This window comes from Drosophila sulfurigaster, chromosome 2L, assembly GCF_023558435.1.
Source record: "Drosophila sulfurigaster albostrigata strain 15112-1811.04 chromosome 2L, ASM2355843v2, whole genome shotgun sequence".
NCBI lineage: Eukaryota > Metazoa > Arthropoda > Insecta > Diptera > Drosophilidae > Drosophila > Drosophila sulfurigaster.
In genome coordinates this window covers 19,804,315-19,829,924 of record NC_084881.1, presented here as the reverse complement: position 1 = coordinate 19,829,924, position 25,610 = coordinate 19,804,315, and the positions used below count along the sequence as shown (strand labels likewise).

The 25,610-nt window shown below is 40.2% G+C and overlaps 1 protein-coding gene and 1 long non-coding RNA gene across 4 annotated transcripts; one reads left to right on the top strand and one right to left on the bottom strand.

Annotated features, from left to right (window-relative positions):
* Nucleotides 1-15: 15 nt before the first annotated feature.
* Nucleotides 16-25,335, bottom strand: LOC133836607 (myosin-G heavy chain). The gene is given in 10 exon segments (XM_062267194.1): nucleotides 16-925; nucleotides 927-944; nucleotides 1,591-1,751; nucleotides 1,814-3,518; nucleotides 4,364-5,068; nucleotides 6,023-6,622; nucleotides 6,682-7,001; nucleotides 12,687-12,916; nucleotides 12,985-13,429; nucleotides 24,956-25,335. Coding segments are annotated over 9 exon segments (4,563 nt in total). The 5' UTR covers nucleotides 13,392-13,429; nucleotides 24,956-25,335; the 3' UTR covers nucleotides 16-508.
* Nucleotides 7,328-9,333, top strand: LOC133850558 (uncharacterized). 3 transcript variants are annotated; one of them, XR_009895657.1, is made up of 3 exons: nucleotides 7,611-8,102; nucleotides 8,173-8,304; nucleotides 8,840-9,333. It is a non-coding gene; the product is annotated as an uncharacterized LOC133850558 (long non-coding RNA). The 3 variants fall into 3 exon arrangements; XR_009895655.1 differs by having other exon boundaries at nucleotides 7,612-8,102; nucleotides 8,173-8,310; XR_009895656.1 differs by lacking the exon at nucleotides 8,173-8,304 and having other exon boundaries at nucleotides 7,328-8,102.
* Nucleotides 25,336-25,610: the final 275 nt, after the last annotated feature.

The following is a 25,610-nucleotide window of genomic DNA, read 5'->3' as shown; positions in this document are numbered from 1 at the left end:
ATAGCTTATATACAAATATGTTGTTCTTTAATAGTTTCAAATAATAGATTCTTAGCACATAAATGGCCCTTGATTAAAATTGTCATGATGAGCAGCTTTTAATTGTTAGGAAAAGATGAAATCTTAAAGCTATTCTAAACTATGTGATGTGGGAATGCTATTTATGAACGAGCTGAACGAGAATGAGTAACAAAAATAAGAAATAAAAACCGCAGCGAGACCGATCGATGATTAATCGAATAACGAGCGATAACTAATCTCATGTATGCATGTCTGTGTGTGAGTGTATTTAATTACAAAAACTTATACTCGAATATTATTCCTATTGGAAGAACTCTCTTGATTGGCACTGGAAGCTACAACCTACCATACGATAATACTACAAAGTGTTCCATAATCTTAACAATACTCGGATAAGCACAATTCTCGTATGCAAATATTTTGAGAAACTCTTTAAAACTAATTATATACAGTCTTCGATCTGGTTCGATCTCAGTTCAATTGTGTGTCAAATCTTCACTCCATTTCCCTGTCCCTTCACAATGGGCACAGTGGGAATGCTGGCTGATCCTCCAGAGCCGGAGCCAGCGCCCGAAACGGTGGCAGAGGCAATTGCTTGACTGCTCAGTTCCATGTACTGAAAGGGTACATGGTAACTTTGGCCTTTGTGCTCGACAATCAAATGGCCTCGTCCACTCGAGGCGCCCACCACAGTCACTGTTTCGCCTTTTTTCAACTGCTGCTGCTGCTGTTGCTCTCCTACTCCTCCTCCTGCTCCTGCTCCTCCTCCGGCGCCTGCTGCAGGCGGCAATGCTGGAGCCGGATTAGCAAGCGCATCCTCTGGAAAATTCATTTTCATGATGCGACTTTGCGGATAGCCCAGCTTCTTCGAGTTCGCCGTGATGGTGTAAGCTCTCGATGGGGGGCACGGGAGGTGGCCGCTCCTAGGGTCAGCCACAAACACAAACATGAACACGAACACAAGCGCAAGCACAAAGACAACCACAGAAAGAAGTGCAGCAACAATCACAGCATCATAATCCAAGCGGGAATAGTTCATATGAAAAAGAGAAAAAGTAAAGATGGAAAAATAAAAATCAACTCAGGCAAATAAACTGGGATTGTACAGTGGGCAATAAGTAAAACATAAATTCGTATGATTAAATTCGAATTGTTTCGAAACCATAGATATTTCATTATTTCTTTAAGAAAAAGTTTAAACTATTTGGTTGTTTCAACAGTATTTGTTATTTGTAAAAGTACACATCATTTTTATAAACATAAAGTTTAGGTCAGTGAAAAACGAAATTTAGATAAAAAATTTCAAAAGACTGATTTTAAAACTCATTACAATTTGCTGTCGGTTATCGTTTGTGAAAGTATTTTTCTTCGACAACATATTATAAACACACATTTTAAATCAGTTCAAAATGAAATCAACAAAAAACATAAAACAGCTTTAAATAACTCATACAACCGAGAGTGAGTTACTACACAATTTTGACCACTGTGCCTCCGCCGGAAGCAGGGGAACCGCAAACAGGAAGCGAGCGATTGTGATGTGACACAATAACAAAATGAGCCACTTACCAAATCTAATCCGAAGAGACTACAAGTTTGTTGTATAATCTTCTGGTCGCATTTCTCGTGAGGATCCGGCGGAGGAGTCCCGGCGATAGGTTGAGGTCTCGGCCTGGTCACAGTGCCAATGCCTAGGCTTGGATTCGTGGACTTTGCGGACAGGCGGGGAACTGCAAAGCATGAAAAATAAACAATTAAAATGATGTGCTGTCAGTGGCATTCATTTCCTTACCCGTATTAGGGGCAGCTGCAGCCACCGCAGCGAGAGCAGCCATGGCAGCTGAGGTCGCCTTGCCATTGGGATTGTTGTGAGCGCTGGCGAGTTTGGCACAAGAGCTAGCAATTGCGGGCAGCGCTGCCATTAAGCCACCGGCAGCTGCAGCAGCAGTGTCGTTGGCAGCGGGTCGCTTGATGCTGCTTGTGGTGCCCATCTTCTTGCGCCACCACCAGCCACGCCAAGTGGCCTGCATCCGTGTGGCGCTCCTGTGTCGTATCTCGGTGCGCAAATGCTCCAGATGCTGGCGAATGCCCTCGCTGATGAACACATGTCGCTTGCCCGGTGCCCAGGCCAGCGTCACGGAGCCATCGAGCACCGGTGGCTGCTCCATGTCCATGGCATACTGCAGGATAAGCTGGCAATCCTCCAGCGCCTTGTCCTCGCTGCGACGCAGCAAGCGGAATGGAGCCAACATGCGATAGCGAGCATTGAACTGCTTGAAGCGCATGCGATGCGGGAACCCAGAAGCCATCAGATTCACCGTCTCCAGCACCTGCAGCGAGCGTATCTGACGCACCACCGTCATCCTCTCGAATCTTCCCGCCTGCTCCGCGGCATTGCTGCGAATGCAGCGTACAAAATGCGGCCGCGCATGGACGAGAGTGCGCAGCAGATTGTCGAGACGCGTGTGAAAGTCCTGGGTGAGTGTGGACACCGGTTCGTCGCCGTTGAGCAGATCCGAGTGCGAGGTTGGCGAGATGCGGAAGCTGAGGCCACGCGGCGCCTGTTGCTGAGCGTAGAGCGCTTTCAGCTCGGAGCCAAAGAGATGCGTGGCAAAGCCAAAGTTGCAGCTGTGCTTGTAGAACACAGCAACCAAATCATCAGGAACCACATCACGATTCGTGTCCAAAAAGTCCGTGGTATCGTACTCGACACGTCCCGCAAAATGGCGTATGGCAAAGAGACGCGGATCATCTGGCTCGGAGGCATGCCGCGTCTCCAGGCGAGTGGAGCAGCGATGTTGCACTTTCAGCTTTGTGACATAGCTCTCGGCGGTGCCACGCACCGAACACTCCATGTCCAACAGACTAAGCAGCCCTGTGCGCAACGATGATATCAAATCAATGCATGGCACATTGTCCACATAGTCCACTTCGGTGTCACACACGATGCCCTCATCGCGGCACGATTCCACCGACGACTTGAAGATGTGTGTGTTGTAAAAGTGTTGCATTGTCTCGGCACACAGATTGATGCACAAATGCTCCAGCTGGGCGTGGGGCGATGGCTCCTCAAAGCCAAACATATCCAATATGCCAATGAAGCCATCCGTTGCATGTCGCACAGCATTATTAAGAGCTGCCATCGACTTGGACCCAGCATTGCCACCGCCAATGGTCGAGGCATGCTGCGAGGCTGCATCCGCCTGATTGTGCACGGATTCATTCGAGTCCGAGCTCAATGTGCCCAGTGTAGAACCGAGTCGCTTGAGGCTATTCGCACGCCGCACAATCGTCGCAACCAGGCGACAGTATAAGGCTTTTGCCAGGCAATCTCTCGTCATATTGGCATCGCCATCGCCGCACACCGACTTCACCAACTGGCCTCGCACATTGTGCGTTCGTGTCGTCAGGCCACGGAAGAGTGCTGCGGGCGGCACTCCCAAAAGACTGGCCACCGAATTGAGCTCTGTTTCGCCTTTGACGTCCACCTCGAGACCCTGAGATTGTGTGTGAGAAACGAAGCAGGAAAATTAAGTGTGCAGTTAAGTATGCAGCTGGATTTAAATGCAACAATTGAGTAAACATAAAGCACTCATGTTAAGCAAATTATTCGTCGCTGCTGGCAATTAATTTCGATTTTTATTTATTTAAAAGACAATGGCAAACAAATAAGATATTATTGCAATCGGATGAATATATTAATTGCCAATTTCCACGAAAGAAATCATTTGCATATTTATAGTAAAAGCAAAATATGCAAATTAACAAAAGTAATAAATTAATTTATTTCCTTGTTGCAACTTAATTGATTTAAAATAAGTAATTATTCAAATTCTATCTTTGTTAGTTATTGCTGAAGTTGCCTTTAAAGAATTACTTTTATTTAAAATAAACAAAAATGATTTCTCGCTCAGTATGTATAAGATATCGAACACGACATTTCAGACGTAAATTACCCATAATCACATCAGCGCAAGAAATTTAAAAAGTTTTTCTATGGACGCGAGCGAGCGCGAGTTGAACTCGGCACCTAACGCACACAAAAACGATGCTCTAGCCAAAGCACCACAGCAGCATCGCTGAAATGGCAGCGAAAAAGTAAACATGTATATGCGAGCAGCAGCTGAACGCTAGATGGCGCCAATATGCAATTTTGTCACTGTTGCTTCTCGACAATAGATGGCGCTTTATCGTAACGCAACCACACAAACACTAATCAGAATGGAATATCGCAACACGATTTTTTTTGTCGATTTTTTACGAATTCATAGAATAATGATATTTTCTAACTTAAATAATGATTACTTAACAAAATAATTGTATTAAAAATAAAATTACATACCCCGCTATCAATGAACTGCACATTGCCAAGCAAAAGCACCGCTGCCAACACACGCACCACATCCAAGAAGGGAATTCCCAGGATGCCCAGGCAAGTCTTCCACGCCTGGAAACGCACTGCATCCTCCTGCTCGTTCTGGGCGATATCACCACGCAGATAACGCAGATTGGCCGGCGAATAGCCCTCCAAGTGCAACTTCTGGCGTTCATCCCGATTGAGACCCGCAAGCAGTTGATAGAAAATGTGATAGTTCTTCTCCTTGGGCAATGGACGAATCACACGCGTCTGATCCAGAAAGTAACAATGTATCTTGGTGCGATACAGTGCACCATCCGTCACCTGCACCTCGATGAACTGGCCAATGCGACTGGACTCCGAGTTCGTTGTAGTCTTCGCGGATCCCAACGAACGCAAGACGGTAAACGCAGCAGCCAAATGCTTAAAGGCATCTGTCTCGGGGCCACCGCCGGCAATGGCAAACAATTGACGCAACATCAACATGGCATTCGCTGTCTTTCCAGCTCCACTTGTGCCCGACAATATGATCGCTTGCGGATATCCAGTTTCGCTCTGCTGACGCACTGCCTCCTGCACAATCTTCTGGAGTTGCGGGGCAAGCGGAAGGTCGCGTGTCGATGTCAATGTCAGCGGATTGCCAACGTCCAGATACGGATTTATCGACAGCAGTATGGGTCCCACATTTGTCTGTTGAGTTGCGAAAGAAAACAGACGATGAATTTTGTAGGTTATTAATCTTTCAGTGAGTCACACAACTTTAAAGTCATTAAGGGGAGGACAAGGAGAAGAAAGTGTAGATTTCCAGGAAAGCCAGGCTAAGGAAACAGCAGAACTGTTCTTTAACTTGTTCTTCTTTGTCAACCTCAGCAAGAGAATATAAAATTTCATAAATTAATTACTACACTTTAGTCGTATGATTCAGGTATTAATGAAGTTCGGTTCCTTTATATATTGTTTTCAGGGAATGATCAACAAAATTCCCGAACTTTGAAGATGCACTAAATGAGATTGAAAGTTAAATTGTGTATACCGAAAAGAAAGCATTACTACTTATTGATAAAAATGGAATCGTGGACAGAGACAAGATCTAGTTTGAAATTGTAGAAATAATTTTCTCATCTAGAAGTTCAGCGGAAAAAGGAAATCGCTGCTCATTATGGGGATGTGAGTCAACAACGGAATCGGCAAATCAGCAAATACGCGACATTCAAAGTGCTGACTTCTGCTGCTGCTGCTTCCAACAGCAAACTGTGCAATCTACCGTCTAGAGTCTCTCCAGTCTCGAGTCGCGATGTCTGCAGCCTCCATGGCCTCGGGCTAGTTAGACAGTTGACCATGGAGATAGTTAGACAGTAGTGTGAGTATTCAGACGCTATATAATTGTCGAAATTAACAGTTAATCTGAGGCGAGTGCAAGCGGAAATTTAATTTAATGACAAACTATTACGATAATTGTTGGACGCTGAAGTTGAAGCTGAAGCTGAAGCAGACGGAGATTGTCTCTGCTCGCGCGTAATTGGAGTGGGATAAAAGTGAATCTAACTGTGAACTGGTTATGCTAAATGCTGCCACAGACAATGACTGACATTATCCAGTGCCGGCAAAAACATGGGCATTAGCTGGCGTCGGATCGACACTTACGAAATAGCGCTGCTCATTGAAGCGAGCCTGAAGCGTGTGCATAACGGCATGCTCATTAAGCGGTCCCGCCAGATGGATCAGATCCCGCATGTCCTTGGGCAAGCGATGGCTCGACTGCAACTTGATGTTGCCGCCGCCGCCATTGCTGGAGGCAAACCCAAATGGCAGCGTCTTAACACTCTGGCAAGGATTCGCATGCTTCGTTGATGTGGCAAACTGTTGATTGAGCGACTGCTGCTGCTGCTGTTGTTGGTGTTGCTGCAACTGATGTTGCTGCTGCTGCTGCTGTTGCTGATGTTGTTGCTGATGATGCTGATGGTGATGATGATGGGAGGCGGCTATCGATGCCGCCAGCGCTGTGGCCGCCGACGAGCGCATCGGCAGCGTGTTGCAGTTGGAGCTGGAGTTGCCTCCGTTGCCATGAGGCAACGCTGCAGGTGCCGCTGTTGCCAAGTTGCCCGTGTGACTCTTGTGATGCGCCAGCGTCGACTTCTCGCCCAGCTGATGGGGCAACGGATGCGGAATGGATGTGTTCCTTGCCGAGATCACTCCCCCAGAGCCCGCGTTGCTCGGCAACGTCTGGCTGAAGTTGTACGCATGCTGCAAAAGTGGCAACAATTACACTCAATTGTTTGTATTCTCCTCTCTATCTTACTCACCTTGGGCAGCGTGTGCTGACCACCAGCTCCGTTCACATGCTGCTGCAGCGCATTTGTCGAGAGACTTGCGCCCAAATTGAGATTCGGACTGGAGGCATTCAACTCAAAGTTGGCCGCCTTCGCACCGCCCGTTGAAAGACCAACGCCAAGGCTGTGATGTTGTTGTTGTGCATCAACAGCACCGCCTCCGCCACCGCCGTTGCGACTCTGAACCTGACCCTGACCCTCGACATGCAGGCGATTTCGCATGACCAGCAGCTCGGTGCTGAGACTCTTCAGCCGCTGCTGCAGATGCACCGCCTCATTGGACGATGAGGCATCTGAAAGGGGGAAAGAAGAGACCGATTAGTATGATGAAAATACAGCAAATGTGTTTAAAAACTATTAAACTTAAAGAAGGCATACCATTATTATTAGTCACAATAAGTAATTGTATTCGTTATTACAATAAAATAATAATACATTATTAACTGAGTATTGAAAAATATTTTTGAAAATTACAATATTATTTCACTACAAGGAACGTTTTCCTAAAAGAGCTAAAAATCTTTGGGAATTGTCTGGCAAGTTTAATTCACTAACATTGAATATCTAAAAGCTATATTGAAACTAACTATATTAAAACTGTATAATATCGTTTTTCTACAGGGTAGCAACTAGCCAAGCTTCAACAAAAGTATTGAAAATACATTTGTCTGCTTTAAATGGTTAATGAACCAATTTGAATAGAATTAAAAGCTACATTTACATCTGAACAAAGTATCATAAACAACACACAATAAAAGCAATAATATGTAAAAATGAGGGAAATGTAAAAAATTATATAAAAATAGAATAATATTGCCTCTTTCTGGAGGAGACACGCACAATTTGTTTAATTATAATTAACAACTTTATCACACAACAGAAAATTCATTCACATCAATTAGTTTTTGTCAAGCTTGACAAAATTTTTGATGCTTGACTTGCGACGCCAATTTACAAACACAAAATACAACAAAATAATGAAAAGACAACTTGCCGATGCCGAGATTTACATAAATATATTTTAATGAACTAATTTTGCAAGCCAAATCGAAAGACGCTAAGATGAAAAAGAATCAAGAAGAAAAAAGAAACAGAATTTGCGGCAGGTGCCAAGAAAAAACGAAGAGAAAACAACAATAAAAATTAAGAAGTCAAAGGGGAAGTCACGAAAATATCAATGAATTGGGGTTGATAAACGCCATAAATAATGATACATAATGACTCCCAATGGAATCAAGTTGAGAAAGCGGAGAATGGAGACAGCAGCATCAAAAGAATACAGGGTATCTACTAAGCCAATCAGTCTCCCAAGTCTTGCAGCTTAACGAGATTGAAGGCAACATTTCCAATGGATTTTTTATGTGCAATCCATTAAACAATAAAGAGAAAATCAAGTGAGTAAAAGTACTAAGCTAATTAAGCATTTGAAAACTTGTTCGAAATTGTTATTTCGAATCGAAATAGAGGCAGCAGAGCAGACAGTAGACAACGATGCCAACAGTTTCAAAGTCTCGGGGCGAACATTCGACCAACAAAATCCGATATCATTGATGATGGCGGAAAACCAGTTTTGTTTTTAAGCTGCACACAAGAAATGTAAAGGTAAAGCAGCAACAGCAACAGCAGCAACAACACAAACAACAAGCGAACAACATCAAACAAAACTTTGTTTTGATTATTGTACTCTAACTTTGGGAAAGGTAACAGTTAAGAGTCTTTAAGAATCGAGTAAATTTCGAAGGGAGTCTGTTTTGTCTCTGTTTTGCAGCACATTAGATTATCGATAATATTCCGAAACATATTTATAGCAGTGAAGCTAATCTTGAGAAGAATTCTAATGAAGAAACCTAAAGATAATATCATTGCTTCTTTCTCTGCTGTTCTATTCTCAGCTCTGTTGTCTTTGCTTTCTTTCTTCTTTTGTTACATAAATACATCAATTAATTTGACCAAATGCAAGTCATGAGTTGTAATAAAACTTCTTTCTTAGAGTATAAATTTCTCGACTCTTTAAGAGATTCAAAGCTTTCTTTTCACCCTACTCTGCTGCTGATGTTGTTGTTGTTGTAGTTGTTGTTGTTGTTGTTATTTTGGTATTTCATTTTTTTGTGTTTCTTATTTTTGCATGTAGAAAAAAGCTAAAAATCCGATTTGGCCCAGGCACCAGGCAAGAAAATTTCTTGGAAGCTGAAATCAGCGTGCAGCTTTGCCACTAAAGAGCTTGCCAACAACAACACAACGATGACGACGACGTCGGGCACATTTAAAGATCTCAACGGCTGTGTTGGCGGCGTTGCCTGGCACCAAAAAACTGGTCACCAATAGGCTGGCGGAGAGATGACGAAGCGGGTGGCGGTGGCGCTCTTGCTGTTGCTGAAGCTGTGACTGTAGCTCTGCGGCTGCGACTGCGACTGCGGCTGCTGCTGCTGTAGCCAATGCTGGCGGTGGGCAAATGTTGCAAGCCAGAGCAGCAGACAATCTATAACTATACTCGTATACACAAGGGTTCCATATAAGTACATACACAACAGACGTACAAAGGTAGCTACAAAGGTAGTCTTGTTATTGTTCGAAAAGAAAAATCATTCAATAACTGAGTAATCATAAAGCTTAACTCTATACAAAGCATATATAATAATAATTGAAACCTCGAATAGTTTGTTATTAAATAATTTGAGTCATTTCTCACTTAAACTAATATTCCAATATACAATACAAATATCACCATTTCCGGTAGATAAGAATAATTGCTTATACAAATATATAGCTACTTTAAGCGATTGAAAAAGGTCTCCATACTTATATATTCAATACATTTTATAAAACTAATCATAACAATAATAATATCTGAAATACAATTATATAGCGTTTCTTCATATGGAAATTAATTAACGTTATTATATTGTTAAAGTTAATTTCTTATAGAATTCATATGATTATTTTTGTTGATTTATTATAAAAGTTGTTATTTATAGCACAAATCAAATGTAGAAACTTTTTGCATTATTCAGAGTAGAAAATGGAAGTTTTATGAAGTATTTTTTTTTTATATTTACTATTTAAGAGTCGTATTGTTTTTTTATATATATATTTAAATTTCCCTTTGCTGCTCTGAATAGTGCAAAAAGTTTCTACATTTAATTTGTGCTATAAATAGTAACTTTCATAATAGATCAACCAAAATACACATCTAAATCGACTTCAACTAAGAATTGTCATCAAGATCAGAGATCATAAATTTCGATGCAGTTCAAAAGGGTTCAAAACGAGTGTGAATAGTAAAATAACATGAAAATAAAGTTTCCAAATAAAAGCGAACAAGAAGCTTTGTTTCTACGGCGAACAATAGCAGCGCATAACAAAAGACTTAGGCAACAAACTCGAAGCGAGCACTATGAACGCTTTTCGAGTTTAGAAAGAGCATGATGAGTGAGAGCGAATTTCGTTGGATATTTCTGTTAGAATCCTTTTCTTAGGTCGATTGACTGTGTCACTTACCCTGCAGTTTCTTCTCGGTCTCCCAAAATTTTTGCAATTCCGTAAAATATTTATCCAGTATGAATACTTTTGACAGGCCCAAAGTGGCCATAGTTGATGCACATTTGTGTGGCCCAAAACAAGGAACCAGCAGAGACCACAGAGAGCCAAACAACACACCAAAAAAACAAAACCAGCTAACAAAGCTAATTCCGACTGCAAACAAGTTTGGATTTCAAATGTGAGTTGCGTTTTAAGGATGCGAGGACGACGATGCGACGCGAGGCGACGACGACGACGATTTTCTTTTTTGAATAATTTCGTACACTCCGAATAAGCGAGCGACTGAGATGGCAATATCCCGAGAGAAAGAGAGGGGGCGACGGGACACACAAACGCAGCACTAAAACACGCCCGAACGAACAGGTTTTCCGCACAGGCGCATGCCGGGCGACTCCAACAGCGACTCAGATTCAGATTGAGACTCAGACTGGGACTTGGTCTGTAGAATTGACCAGACCAGGCCAGGCCACAGGCTTGTACTTTTGGCTGCTTGCCTGTTTTTCGTTTATCTGTATGTGTGTCTCTATGTGAGCCTGCAACCCGAATGTTTGCTGTCTCTATCTGCAGCTGCGTGTTGTTGTTCTTCGATTTTGTATAGTTTTTTTTTTGGGCCACGCAACAAGTGAACAGCGAGAACGAGAACAAAATAAATAAACAAGCAAAAAGAATGCAGAAGGGCAACAACGCAGCCAAATCTCTGTCTCTGTCTCTGCCTCTGCTTCTCCTTCAGTCGCTGTCCCAATCTGCCTTAGTTCGAGAGAGTTATATGGTTCTCGTTTTTGCCTCCTCTTCTTTGGCCGCTTATTATTATATTTGTGTTTTATCTTGGTATTATTATTTCTCTCTTTATTATTATTATTATTATGATTATTTTTCGTAGCTCTTTCGAAGTTGCGCGCGCGCTTGTTTTCTTCTTCTTGTTGTGTGCAGACTTTTGTTGTTTTTCCTTTTTTTCTTTTACTTTTTTGAAAAACGAGTTAGCAACTTCAGTTGAACACGCGAAGTTGAAAATGTACCCGAACTCGCTGTCTCGCTGTGGATGCTTAGATACCTTCAAGGTACTCACATTGGCACTCGCACACTAACACTCACTCACTGCTGGCTACACACACATTGTGTGCTGTGTGTATACCGAATATAAGCAGAGGGGGGCACACACTTTGGCAAACAAGTCTCTTGTTGTGTGGCTTTTGTTTTAGCGACTTTTCCGTTATGTTTTCAAACACATCACAATACACATAGCATATTCGACAAATTTTGTTTATTACACGAGACGATACAGGGTGTCGTCGTCTGCCGACAGGTAGACAGACAGTGAGGCAGTTGAACCGTCGACAGCGTTGCGATCGCTTAAACACACTTGCACGCTGGTAGAGTAAGCCGCAGACTGATCGCTTCCAGCAGACGAGAAGCCGAGTCAAACGATCGTTTTGCTGTCTCTCTAATAAGCGCACTCCTCTCTCTCTCTCGATGTTCTCTCTCTGGTTTTTGTCTGTCTGCGTCTATAACAGGTAAAAGGCCTGTTCTCTCCATCTCCTTAACTCCACACAACTCCACATCTCGTTGTTGTTTGGTCTCTGTGCAGTTGCTCAAATATGAGGTCAAGTGTTTGAACTATGCGCCACTTCTCCTCGCATCTCTCCTCTCTCTCTCCACTTCTTGTCTCGCTCAGCTGTGTCTCGTTTGCTGGTCGCGTGTTAATTAGTGTTGATTGTTTATTGTTAATGCTGCATTTCACAATTCCCACAGCAAAGACGATTGCATTTTGCAATTTACTGCATTCAACTGCCAACACACATCTCACACACTAATAATTATGCAGAAATTCTAAATCTACACAAAACACAATTCTGCTTGACATTTAATTTAATATTGTATTACTATTCTCATGTATACAAATGATTTAAATTGATGTTAATTTATAACACACAGCTGTCGAGGCGAGACACAAACCAACTCATCAGCAGCAGTAGCAGAGACAACAACCACTGTGGCATGGTCACCCTAAGACAACTGCAAACCGGCGAATTCAATTCGCCGCAGCACAAACTTAGTTTTAGCTGCGCAGTGAAGTTTTTAAATGCAATTTGATATTTCATTCAAATATTTTTTTGGGAATATACTAAATAATTAAAATTAATAAAGTAAAGTAAGTAAATTAAATTTCAATCAAATTAATATTAGATTCCATTATACCCGAATAAGTTTTTCCAATGGTACTAGATTTTAAAAAAATTATGCGTTTTTACTATAAACTTTGTTCTGTTCTATGTTCTAATCTAGTTTAGTAATAAAAACAAAATAAACTACTTTTAAGTACTGTTAAAATGTCTAATACTAAATGACTGAATTGCATACTAAAAAGACTGCCTTTCTAAAACACTTTCTTACACTACGTTAGTTTAGTCTCTCTAGTAGAGGACTCATTAGATGCGCACCTGTTATATTTCCGGTGGTTTTATTGCATGTTTTCTTGCGCTTCGCCACGGGCAGCGTGTAAATGGCGGAGAACTTAGTGAAGCGCTCTACGACTGCATTGACTCTGCTGTCCGATTGTGATTGTTGGGAGGAGGCCTGATCCTTGGAAGATTTTAGCTCGCCCGAAGCAGAGGCGGCTGTGTCCACAACGGGCGAAGCTTTGCTCTGCCGCGGCGATGGAGTCGCTGAGCTGCAGAGAGAAAAAGAGTTATAAATCAGCTGTTAGAATATTGATAGCAGTTAAATGCTGTCACTCACCTGACCGCCTTGTGGTATTGGCAGAAGAAGTCGGGACGCATGCGATGTCGACAGAGAAAATCCTCGCACAGACGCAGCACATCGTTGCAGTTCTCGCTCTCGCTGGAATGGTGTTCGTCATCTGGTCCGCTGGGACTGGATGACGATGATGATGGAGCTGGTGACCCAGGGTGGACATCAACAGGCTGAGCGGGATCCGGTTGCGGAGTGTAGAGAAAGGTCGGCAACGAGGCGCCCACAAAGTCGGGAATGTTCTCAAAGAAGTCCGCAGTGCGATCGTAGCTGCTGCTGCTGTCGCTTGAGCTGGGCTTCGCATTCGATTTGGTATTGGAAGTGGAGTGATTGGAGTGCGGCTTGGTCAGGTGTCGGGCCACGTAGTCAGCGTATGTCTGATCCGGCAGCAACATAGCATCAACATCTTGCGTGACCCATTAACCGAAGATACCTGCAACACAAGCACATAAAATGAGATGAAATTGATGGGTCTGCATGCACTGAGAGAAAAACTTAAGCGAAAGCAATGCAACAACTTTAAAAATATCGATTTTACATTCCCTTATTTCATCTCCCATTGGAACCAAAAAGAAAATTTGCCACTAAGTGGAAAGATTTTAGGTGAAGCGACAGAAGTTTTCGCCTTGTGGGCTATTTCATTGGATTTTTTATCCTATTGAGTCTGACCACTAAGCGAGATAAATATACCGCTAGTTAAATTTAGTACAAAATCTTGTGTGGCCGCTAAGTGAGATTTAAATATATTTTGACCTATATATACATATGACTAGAAAATTAAGCTTTCACATTTAATATAACAACTTATGTTGAATTTAATATTTATATGTACATATATATAAGATATTGGGTTCAAAATTTAATAAATTCATTAATTAAGCAAAATAAAAATGTTTACAGAGAATTTATCTTTTAGTTTTTCTCACTGTATATGGGGTCTGAATCAATCGCGACATCAATTCGCATTTTAATTGCTTTTAAATCAAGTGTGCAACTGTCTCGGTGGCTTCCGCATCTCTCTTTCGCACGCATCTTCCATCCCTGTCCCTGTCGCTGTTTCTGTCTCTGTCTCTTTCTGCGTCTGCACGCCCATAAACCTGTCAGTTTATTGGCGCAGGCGATTACCACGATTAGCGTGACCATGACGAAGGTGACAGACACGGACGCTAATGCCTTTTACTTGCAACTTGCAACTTGCTGCTTGCTGCTTGCAACATGCGACTTTGCAGCTGACGTACGATGCTCCTCCCCAAAACGCCAAACGACAAACAGAAATCAACTGCGCTAAGCTGGCACACAGCTGTTGCGGGAACTTGCCACAGATAGATGAGTTGCCAATCGAAATGAGACACAATATTTATGCCACACTTTGTGGTAATGCCACGCGGTGTGGTCGCCACAGTCCACTGTGGCAAGCAGAGGACATTTGCTGTTCGCAATTAACTCAAATGATTGTCATAAAAATGTTGCAAGCGTGGCCGATGCAAACGCTTCTTGGTGGCCACCACAAGAACCACCGCCGCCGGCTCAAGCATTTCTCAGTGTCAACACAGCGGGCGGCTTTAAGCTTTGAGTACCTTGAGCAGACTGCAGAGCTGATATCTGAGTCACTGCCACATACTTCTTGCTTGATTATGGCGATTACCTAACATGGACTCGCTTCACTCTCTTCCTACAGGATACAAGCAATAGAAATACTTTGTCAGATATTCAACTCATTCTTTACGATATACGATACTCGAATATCGTATTTCTGTGCGACTGCTGTGAATACACTCAAATTATAAATTAAAGAACTGGATTTTGTAAGACATAAAATATTATTATGGTTAAAAACTTGACTATTGAGAATAGCCACAAAAGAATCTGCATAAATTGATAACTATTCAAAACTTTAATTTGATTACTTATCAGATAAAACTAGTACTATTTAATTGACGACGAAGCAACATTTTCGCTAATCTGTAAACTGGTAAACAAACAATGCAGTTAAGCTCATTTAAATGCTACATCATCCACTTTGTCACGCTGCTGACAATCATTGTCGATTTACGAGAAAGTTCTATTCATTATAATCATCCATAAATCGGCTTAACCCAATGCCAGAGACAGTTGAACAATTTGACTATCTGAGCAACGGCAATCAGTTGTGGAGAGTTGCGGAAGTTCGTGCTATTGGAAGAGGGAATAAAATACTCTTTGCTCGATTTGTCCATAATGAATGCTGAGCAAGAATCTTGACAGAAAATCAGGTAGCTACATCGCATAAACTATTCGTAAAATAAATCTCATAAATATACAGACCAAATCCATTTCCATACTCCATGCTTTGTCGCTTGGCAACCAAGGGGGAAATGTATCTCAATATGTCCGTCAGATAGTTTCGTGGCATGCATTGAGGTATGCTGCTGTGCAACAGCGACAGCAGAAGCAGCTAACAGCAAACTGCAACTGCAACTGCAACTGCAGTTAGCGAATGCCACTGCTCGCTAAGTTTAAGCTAAAGTTATTTATTCTAACTACGAGAGATACGATATACAGTTTCCACTCAACTCAACGGACAGACCTAAAACGCAAACGCTGTTGTGGGTCGGGTCGACGTCTTGTCGTCTTCGTCCCGGCGTTCAAGCCAAACTAAAGCTTCAACCACACTGAGACTATGTGGGGCTCAAGCGCACAGTGGGTCAAGGCTTAACGGAAAATGAATGCCGATTTTTAACACAAATGTGATTTAGTTGCAAGATTGTCTCAATCATATTCAACCATCTCATTATAAAATAATAAAAATGCATACATTTATATTCATCACTACAAAGAAGCTCTGTCCTAGTTTATGATGGAAAAAATTAAAAATTTCATTAAATTTTACAAAATTTCGAAACATTTCGGAAATATGAAATAGTTTTGGATCATCATTTTTATGAATTTATTTTATCAAAATGAATTTATTTTAAGGAAAGAAATATAATTTTTTTGAATTCTTCTTTAAAAATGGAGCAGAGATTAAAAAAGAATTAATTTTCGAGATAAATGTTCTGTAAAAATTTTAATTAATAAAACTTTAAGATATATTTTTTACAAACATTTAAAAATACATACTTAAATTACTATTAAGCAATAGAAATTCCTCAGAACTTTTTCGGGCTATTTGTTCACACTGTTGGCATTGGCCCTAGCCATGGCCCTGTGTCACTGGCCGCCAACTAATTTGCATTTTGTGCCAACATTCGTCTAGCCAGAGCAGCGTACGAAGAAATTTGCAGAGAAACCACAACAAATCAGCGCAGCGTCTTAGATACTATGAGTATGAATTAATTAGCACAACTGGAAGATTTGGCAGAGAAAGGAGCGAACAAACTGCAAGCACTTAAATTCCATAGTAAGTAAGTGAAGAAGTGAGCGTACGCGTATTTAGCGTGTGGCTGGTCAAACAAAACAAACTTTGAGGGCAAACGAAAAGTTTCCCAGGAAGAAAATCACTGATCATAGGGTACAGCAAACAGCAAACAGCACACAGCAGACCCTTCACCTTCATCTTCGTCTCCGTCTCCGTGGTTGCCGTTCCCCCTGGCCATGAGCATCATTATCAACAGACCTTGGTCTTGGGCGATGGCGATTCATTGCACTTTTGACTTGCTACATGGAAATTACATGATTTAACTTAATTTAATAAAGAGCCGAAGGGCGCAGCAATTCTCTGGCATCATCTCTTTGTTCTTGTTGCCGTTGTTATTGTTGTTGTTTAGCCAGTTCGTGTCTTGCTTTTGTGATTTACCGCGATTTGCCCATAGTCCATCTCCTCGTGCGCCTGATCCAGCTCCTTCTGCTGCTCATAGTTAATACTCCAACTAAGCTTAGCAGACAAGAGGGCAGGCCTAAGTCGGATCAAGCTGCCCGCTTGTGGTTGTGGCATCGATAGCCTTGCTCTGCTCTGCTCTGGCCTGGCCTGGCCTGGCGTCGTCCATCAACGTGGTGGGTTTGGTGGCCGCCAACGCCACACACTTGTCGAAATGCTCCCTGACCCAATTAGAGGCACTTCGCTATGAGTTTCGCTTGGTGCGCTGCCTTTTCTCGCAGTGTAGCGACATTTGCCCAGATCAAGAGATTTTGATTAATAGGTAGTTGTTTCGCCTTAGCCACGGCTATTTCCCTGTCCTCTGCCTTCTTTCTCTCCTCTCTCAGCAGCTGGCCGCCTAGCCTCAGGCTCTGGATAGACATTGAGAAATATTTTCGCGAATCGAGTCGACAGACGACGACGCAGTCGAAACTCAATGAAATTCTGGCCACTTTCCAGTCTTACTCTTCTTTAAGTCGTTGTTATTGCTATTGCGCCTGTAGAATTACTTTGTTGTTGTTCCTGATATTCGGGGTGTCTGAAAAATGCCGTCTTCAATGACTGATGAATAATTCAATCGAAGCCTATTAATTGTTGATATTGTGGGCGATTCGGTAGCCTAAATTAAATAAAAAACTTAGTCACTTTTGACTGCGGAAAGAACTAAGAATAGAAGCTATGGTAAAGAAGCAAAGCAGTATTATCACATCTAACATATTTCGCATTTATTGAACTAATTGTAGAGTAGCATAAGTTAACTAATAACTGATAATAATTTGTAATCTTTTCTTTCTTTGAAACTATAATTTCATTATAACTTCTATTCATAAATATGTATAGAAATATCTTAGTAATAAACTAGTTTTAACTCAGCAATATATAAATTATAAAAAACAATAAACTATCTAGTTTAAGAGACTTCTTCACCTTCACATTATTGTAAAAACTTGGTAACATTAACAAGGCTATTTAACATTTGAAATAAAGAAAGTCATTTGCATATTTTCAACGCCTTCTCAAAGTTTCCTCTTCCAAGTTGATAAGTTCTTTAAGAACCTTAAAGTTGCAACCTTGTTTAGCAGCTGTGAGAACTTCAGCTGCTGTTGCCTTTAAAGAATGCAACATTGTAACATTATTTATATTCGGCATTCCTGTCGAACATTGCAACGGCACTCAATGGCCAGCAAATTGCAAATATCGTCACGTTTTTGGCTTTAAGGATAATTACGTGTGTGCCCAGGTCTCGAATACCCAAAAAGAGACAGAGAGAAGACGATGGAGAACACTAAAACGACCAACCAAAAAAAGCTGAAGTTGGGTATATTCGACTGTAAAATGACAATCACAACAAAATATTTGCTTCTAATTTCAATATGAAAAATTAATACTAAAAAAAAGAATAGAATTTCTGCCAACTAACATGAGACGTCAAAAAAGAAAAATTTTTTGATTTAATACAATTCTAATAATAAGAAGCACATAAACTGCAATACAATTTTTGTTTGTAATCCTTTTCATTAAGAACATACACATTTTATTTAACCCTTTTCAGTTTCTAGACATTCAAAGTCAACTTAAATAAAAAATGTTAATAAAAGATTTTAAAGTTTTGTTTGTCACTAATACAACCTTCCACTCTTTAAGTAATGGGGATAAAAACGAAAAAGAGACATATCAAGAACTGCAGCTGAAAATGTTGGTGAATGCCGTCAAGTGGAAGCTTGAATGTGGTTTGCGCTTAAAGATCCCATTAAAATGGAAAGTAGGGAAATGGAAATGGAAACCAAAACAAAGCAATGCTTATCAATCAACCAAGATCAAGATCAAGAGCAGGAGCCAGAGTTAAAGTAGTGCTAATTTATGTGGGAGTCTTGACCATAAGATGGCCAACCAGACGGATGGCCTATCCATCTCTCTCTCTGGCTGTCTTGGCCAAGAAGGTGTGTGAAAACTTTTAATGTGATTTTAATTGCATTAGCCCAAGAAGGCTGACAGTTGAGCTGCACTTACAATCCAATTCCATCCGATCCGAAGCAATGCAATGCGATCCATGGCAAAGACCACATCACATCATTTTCCATCTCCCATCACGGACTCTGCCTCCGTCTGCCATTGAATTTCTTGTCGCGTGTGGGTTATGCAATATGGATGGCATGGCATGGTCTCTTGTTCAAGATGACGATGACGATGATGGAGCTGCAACAAGTTGCATGCCAACACGTGCATCGATCGACCCGCTAAAGGAGAGTAAAAAAAAACTTGTCCAGGCCATCTATGTGACCACTGAATCAGTTAGCAGTAAAAGGCATCAAACAATTAGATGCATGTCAAAACGATTGCAGTTGTCTCCTTTATCTCCCATCTCCCAAGCTGCATTGCTTTATGAATTGCATCAACCTTAAAGATTACACAATTCAACGTCAACGGCACTCATCATCAGCCGCAATCGTTCATCGTTCCATCCATCTCTCATCTTTCATAACTAAATATTTGACCTTAACCTTCAGCACAACCAGTCGAACAGTCGCACAGTCTACCAATTTAACAATCTACCAGTCAAGCAGTCTAGCAATCTTTCAACTTGTCCGCATGCCATCGACTTGCATCTGTTGTCAAGAAAATTCCACAGTTATGACAACTCCTAACCAACTGTCATTAATCACAAGCATTAATACTAATCAACACTTTATTCGAAGCTTGATGGTAACTCACTTCATCTACATTCAGACCTATAAGCACGAGTCTTTCTTTAATGCAATTCTAGCATTAGCTTGACAACGCTTATTGAGACATAAATAAATAAAGACTATCACAAAACTCTTTTCCAAAAGAAACACATAAGATTTTATAAGAATTTCTTGCAAAAATACCTTAAGAAACAAACAAGGAATAGAAAAATATTATGGATTTACTTCGGCATTTATTATTTTTTCCTAGCCTATTAAGGAATAAATTATTCTTATTAAGAAAAGCAAAATACTACATTTCTATATTCCTTAAAAAAATATAATACTTATCTTTAAAAGTTATGAGAGATTAGACACAGTTCCTCGAAGTATATTTTATGCTAAAGAATTTAATTCTGAATTAGAAATAATACGTAATATTAAACATAGAAATTACTTTTTGCCACTTAATATATATTCATATTATTGAATTAAAGTTCAAAACGCGAACTAGTAAAGAGAGTCTGAATCTGTTCGGCATTTATTTGAAAGTGTTTTAAGTCAAAATCTCATAAGTTCAACTATGGGAAGATGCTCTGCCACAAAGTTATTTAGCTTGTTCGATGATTACGGTTAATGCATGCAAATATGGCCAATATATTAATATTAGGAATCACAGCTGTAACTGTGACCAAGTTACAAACAAGAAGACCCCAAGAATACACCTCACATACTCAAGGAATAGTCGAGTGGGCACAATGCAAATGTCGTGACAAAGCGATTCACAGTCACAGTTTGCCATAAAGGGACACAAGAGTAGAAAAGGGGACAGAAACTTAGAGCACAGGTTGCACAGGTTTTAGTGAGGACTGCCATCTATGCTATAGTAAGTGACCTCTAAAGGCAGCGGTCTTGAATGCGGACTGCGATTGCGATTCCGAGTTGGGACAACGTCTAGTGAAATGTGTTTGTAATTTGTGCAGATGCGATAACGATAATCCAATCGCATATACCATATGCGCATGTGAGAGTCGCACACCCACATTAGTTGAGCTTCAACTTGAAGTTGAAGATGAAGGTGGAGGTGGCGATAGAGGCGGAGGTGGTGGCATCAATAGACGTGCAATGCCCTCCAGCTGAACATCACCTGCGCATCTTCCGAGACGACAGAGACAGAGACTGCTATTGCGACTGCGACTGCGACTGAGATTGGGAACTGGGAATGAGGATCTTTTTGATTTGCTACCTTTTGCCCGCTGCACACTCTACAAAAGCCCATTTCCATTCACATTCACATTCGCGATCAACATCCGAGTCGCAGTTGGCAGCAGCCAGAGTCGAAGCTGGAGTTAAAGCTGAAATTGCATGAAGGAATTTATTTCAAAGCCTTGGGATGCACTCGCCAGAGAGTCAGTCCACTAATTTGTAGCTCGTCCTCACTGTCAGTTTGGCGGCAGTTGCGCAAAATACAACAAAACAACAACAGCAACAACAAAAGGAATTTTTCAATGTCGAAATCGAGATTCGACACACGACACACGACATACACAAGACACACGACTGTCCTGTCCCCTAAAACCCCAAAGCGGGCAACGCAATTTCAACAATTATGGAAATCATTACACTATCCAATACCACCAGGCAAACAAATTATCCCAACAGCAATTGAGTACGCCACTTAAAACAATGTGCGGACATTGGCGAAGAATAGGATTAATGGTATTTATATATATAAATAAATAGATAAAAAAAAAATGAATCCTTTATTTTATACAAAAGAGAACAAATTGTGGGGAGAAGATTTATAAGAATACAAAATTTAAAGAAATTGATGATGAAATAAAAGAATAAATATAGATTTATATGGGAAAATAATGTTATCGAAATATTTGATATTTCAATGAGTTCAGTAGGAACTTACCGAACTGCATTTCAAACAATGTAATAATGTTTTCTAGAGAAGAACAAAAGAAAGAGAGATTGAAGATAGAAAATTAAAAACCATTCGCAACTCTTTAAGTGAATAGAAACACCGAAAAATTAAATTTCATTGATGAAAGAACCTAAAAAAGAAGTAAGTCAAAACAAAGTAAATGAAATGGAATTAGAGTATGGATTTTAATAGGAAAATAATGTGATAGAAATATTTGAAATATTAACAAGTTCGGGGAGAACTTAAAGAACTCCATTTCAGCTATTGTAATTCAAGATTGACATTAAAGAAACTGTTTATTAGCTAAACAATTAATTTGATAACCACAAAATAACAGTTTTATCATTGAACATAAAGTAAAATCAGAATAACATGTAATTGAATAACAAAAATTTACAAATAACTGTGAATAAACTGCATATTAAAGCAACACTTCAGATGGCGTTGCTCGCTTAATGTCAGACATTAAGTATACGCAATGTGTAACATCGAATGAGCCATAAAATTAAAATAGCATTAGCATTATGAGAATCTCGTTGAAAGGCTTTTATGATAATGAAAATTGAATAGAAGAGTTTGTAGGATAAAAAGAGGGAACTCTCAACAGACTTGAAATGAACAACTCAATTCACTGCGTAAGTTAAGTACAAAATCTGGAATCTGCTTCATAGATGTGATGCGAAACGCCCAATTAATTGGGGCTTTGTATAAAGTAGTAAAGCCCTTTGGCGGTTATCTTATCGTTAACAGTAAGAATCATAATTCTAGACTAAACGCAGTTGTCTGTTGAGGTAACTGCAACCTGGGATCGACTCCCACAATTGGCACCCAGTTCCCATATAAATCATTAACGGATAGCGATGCGGAAAGGGTGTGCAAGCGAGATGGCGAGAGCGGGACAGTTACGAGACAGCAACAACTAATTAACACTTCCAGCTACTTGCACGCCTACCAAACACACCACAGCACAACACAGCAAACTAAGCAGCTAACCAGCAGCAGGCTCGAGCCGTCGAACCGTTTGCCAACTGAATTAATGAACGGATTGAGAGTTCGCGTGACGACATGAAGCGAGTCGCCACAGCGTGGCAAAGAGTCAGAGCCAGAGTCAGAGCCTAGAGTCCATCCAGTCCAGTGTCAGTGTCTTTTGGGGCAGCAGGAACAAATGTCGTGCCAGGCCAGGGAAAATACCTCAAGAAATCACATGGAACAGGTTTACACACACACTCTCAATTCGCGAAAAGTCGCAGCGAAAGAAACAAACAAAAAAAAACATTGGCATAAATGTTTATGATACAGTAAACGGATGGCGACGACATCAACTAACTGCGGATGATGATGAAAAACCTCCACACAACTCAACTCGATACGAACTCTGCCAAGTGGAACGCACTCATGTATACAATATTACAACATACACATAAATCTATAACTATATCTATATCTTTTGTCTGCAAATGGCCCAAAGAAATGGCAACCAGCAGCAGCAAAGAAAGTGAATTGAAAATTCCAAGTGAAACGGATGTCTTGCACTTCCCATGCGAATCTCTCAAGACAATGCGAGTACAGTCAGTCTTTCATTTCTTTCTTTGTTTTGTTTTGGGAGAAACTGAGAAGCTCTCGATACAGCCGAAAGCATATGGAAAAACAAAACCAAACAAAACGAAACGAAACGATTCGACAAACGACGACAAGCAGCAGGAATTGTTTGACATCTGTAAAGTGTCGTCTCTGTCAACTCGTGACATTGACGTATTCGATCCACAAATCGCAATTACAATAAACAATGTTGGCAATGCCAGTTACTGACGTTATCATCCAACACATCACATCAGCAATTCTTCTAGAGCTCTCACTATCTTTACTACTCCTTGCTTCAAACAAAGAAGTAAATATGCTAGAAATTTGGCGTATTTAGAGAGAAACTCTTTTTATATTAAAAAGTAACATACCAGAAATAAAATCTGTTTAGATAAACTCTTTGGTTTAGTAAAACAACATTATCTCCTTCAAATTAAAATCTCTGTGAAGTTTTCAACTTTTAAATATTCTTTTCAAGGTTCACTCTTAAAACGAAGCAGAAAATATTGTACTAAATAAATGTCTTTAAAGAAAATCTTTTTACATTAATACAGTATTATTTTTTACGAATAAAAAGAGTTAATTAATTGACCTCTTTTAAAATTTTATAATAATTCTTAGAAGCAAACACAATAAAAATAAAATAACTACACACATCGAAAAAATTTCAATTTTGTAAAATATTTTTCTAAAATTAATTCTAGGCTATGATAGGATAAGAAATAGGATTTTTTAAAAATTAAGTGACTTTAGGAAATTGCTTTCTCATATTTATACAATATGATATTGCCATAACTATTTTTAATTGACCTTTTTCAATTTTCCTAGCAAATATAATAGCAATTTAATGACTTCTATATTTCAAATTATATTATAATTTCTTAACCAAAATGTTATTGAAAACTTTCCGCAAATGCGTTAAAATTAAAAGAAAAGACAGCTAATCTTTTCATGTGCCATAAAGTAAATGACCAACATTGATTTATACCATTCTTTTGAAAAGCAACCAATTGGCAGCACATCATCAACAAGTTGTTAGCGCTACTTGAAGCTGCAGTAAAACGGCAAGAAATCAAAATCAAAACCGCAAAGTGAATGTTATTGTTGTGGTAAACATGAGAGAGATATTCGAGTTGATTAACGGGTAACTTGATCCCCAGAGACTTTTCGCATCTGTGACTGACATAAAAGTACTTTCTTCAAAGTTGTGTCAATATTTGTCAGGCGATGACAGTAAAATTCAATTTACTAACAATTACATCTTAATGGGACAGAGATTATTTTAATAGCTTGTTGACTCGTTTGGCAGCTATTAGAAATAGGCGAGTTAAACTTGAAAGTCGATACAAAAAATTCATAGAGATTGAAATATAGAACGCTTGAGAATATTAAATAAGTAACGGAATATCCTGTTGTTGTGTCTGGGGCTTTAAATTATATACTATAAGTTTAGGTTGAGTAATTTGAGCAAGTGTTTAACGGAATAATAAAAATATAATTATTATATTTAGTGCTGAGTAAGGTCTATTTATTATAGGGAGAACATATGCAGATTTGAAAGATCTTCCAAGAAAATTTCTTCAACATTTAGTTATGTAGTTAACTTTTCTGTGAATACAAAATAAATGCAGCGATATCTACCCAATCTATATTCTAACTGTATTTCATAAAATAATAAATATTTTTATCAGTCCTTGCTTATTTCTTCATAATTTCACAATAAATATGACGATAGAAAATTAAGTATAATCCTAGGACCGTAAAAAGACGCAAATGTGAAATAGAAACGCACTTCAAAATCTTTTTTAAAAAGAGGATATCGTGCAGTGATTAGGGCGCCAAAAGCACAGCAGGTGGCATTGATCCGAAGTGCCGAGTGCTCTGGACAAGGCGTTAACTACATAAGTCACCCAAGCCTCGAGGGATGGCAGTATAATATCCTACCTAGAATTGAGACAATCTTCGCCAAGTGGAGACCAAAGCTGGAGCTTGGCAATCTTAGCGTCGTTTCCAAGTTGGGATTGCGTGTATGTTGCGTGCTGCGTTGACTCGCGACGTTGAAGGTTTTCTTGCAATAAATCCAAAATGCAACATATCGTGGCAACTTTATGCACCGTAGTATTCACATGCGACACTTGCAACGAAGTTTGTTGTCGGCATGTTGCACAAATTGATATTGCAATTGAATTTTCGATTAATAAACACTCACACACACACACACTTTTTTTACGTATAAAAGTAAACAAAAAATGCGCTAAGCTCATGCAACCATTTGTGGCAAGCACGTCGCGTAATCGTTTGCGCGATTCACGTCTTCACTCGTCGCGCTTTGCTCGCAAACTGATCAGCGGAGGATGAACAAACAAATGCAGGGAGCCAACCAGTGTTGCCACAAAAGTTGCACACACACACCACACACGTAATGCTGTGTTGTTGCTGTGGCAGCTGAGCTGGAACAGCTGCTTTTGCTGTTGCATCGATAATAATGCGATAGAACGCAAAGCGATTGAGTTGTTTGCTGGGGATCGGGAGGAATCTGAAAACTAGGGAACTCCCTCCACATAAATCACATGCTGCAAAATTAAGTAGTTCTCTAACC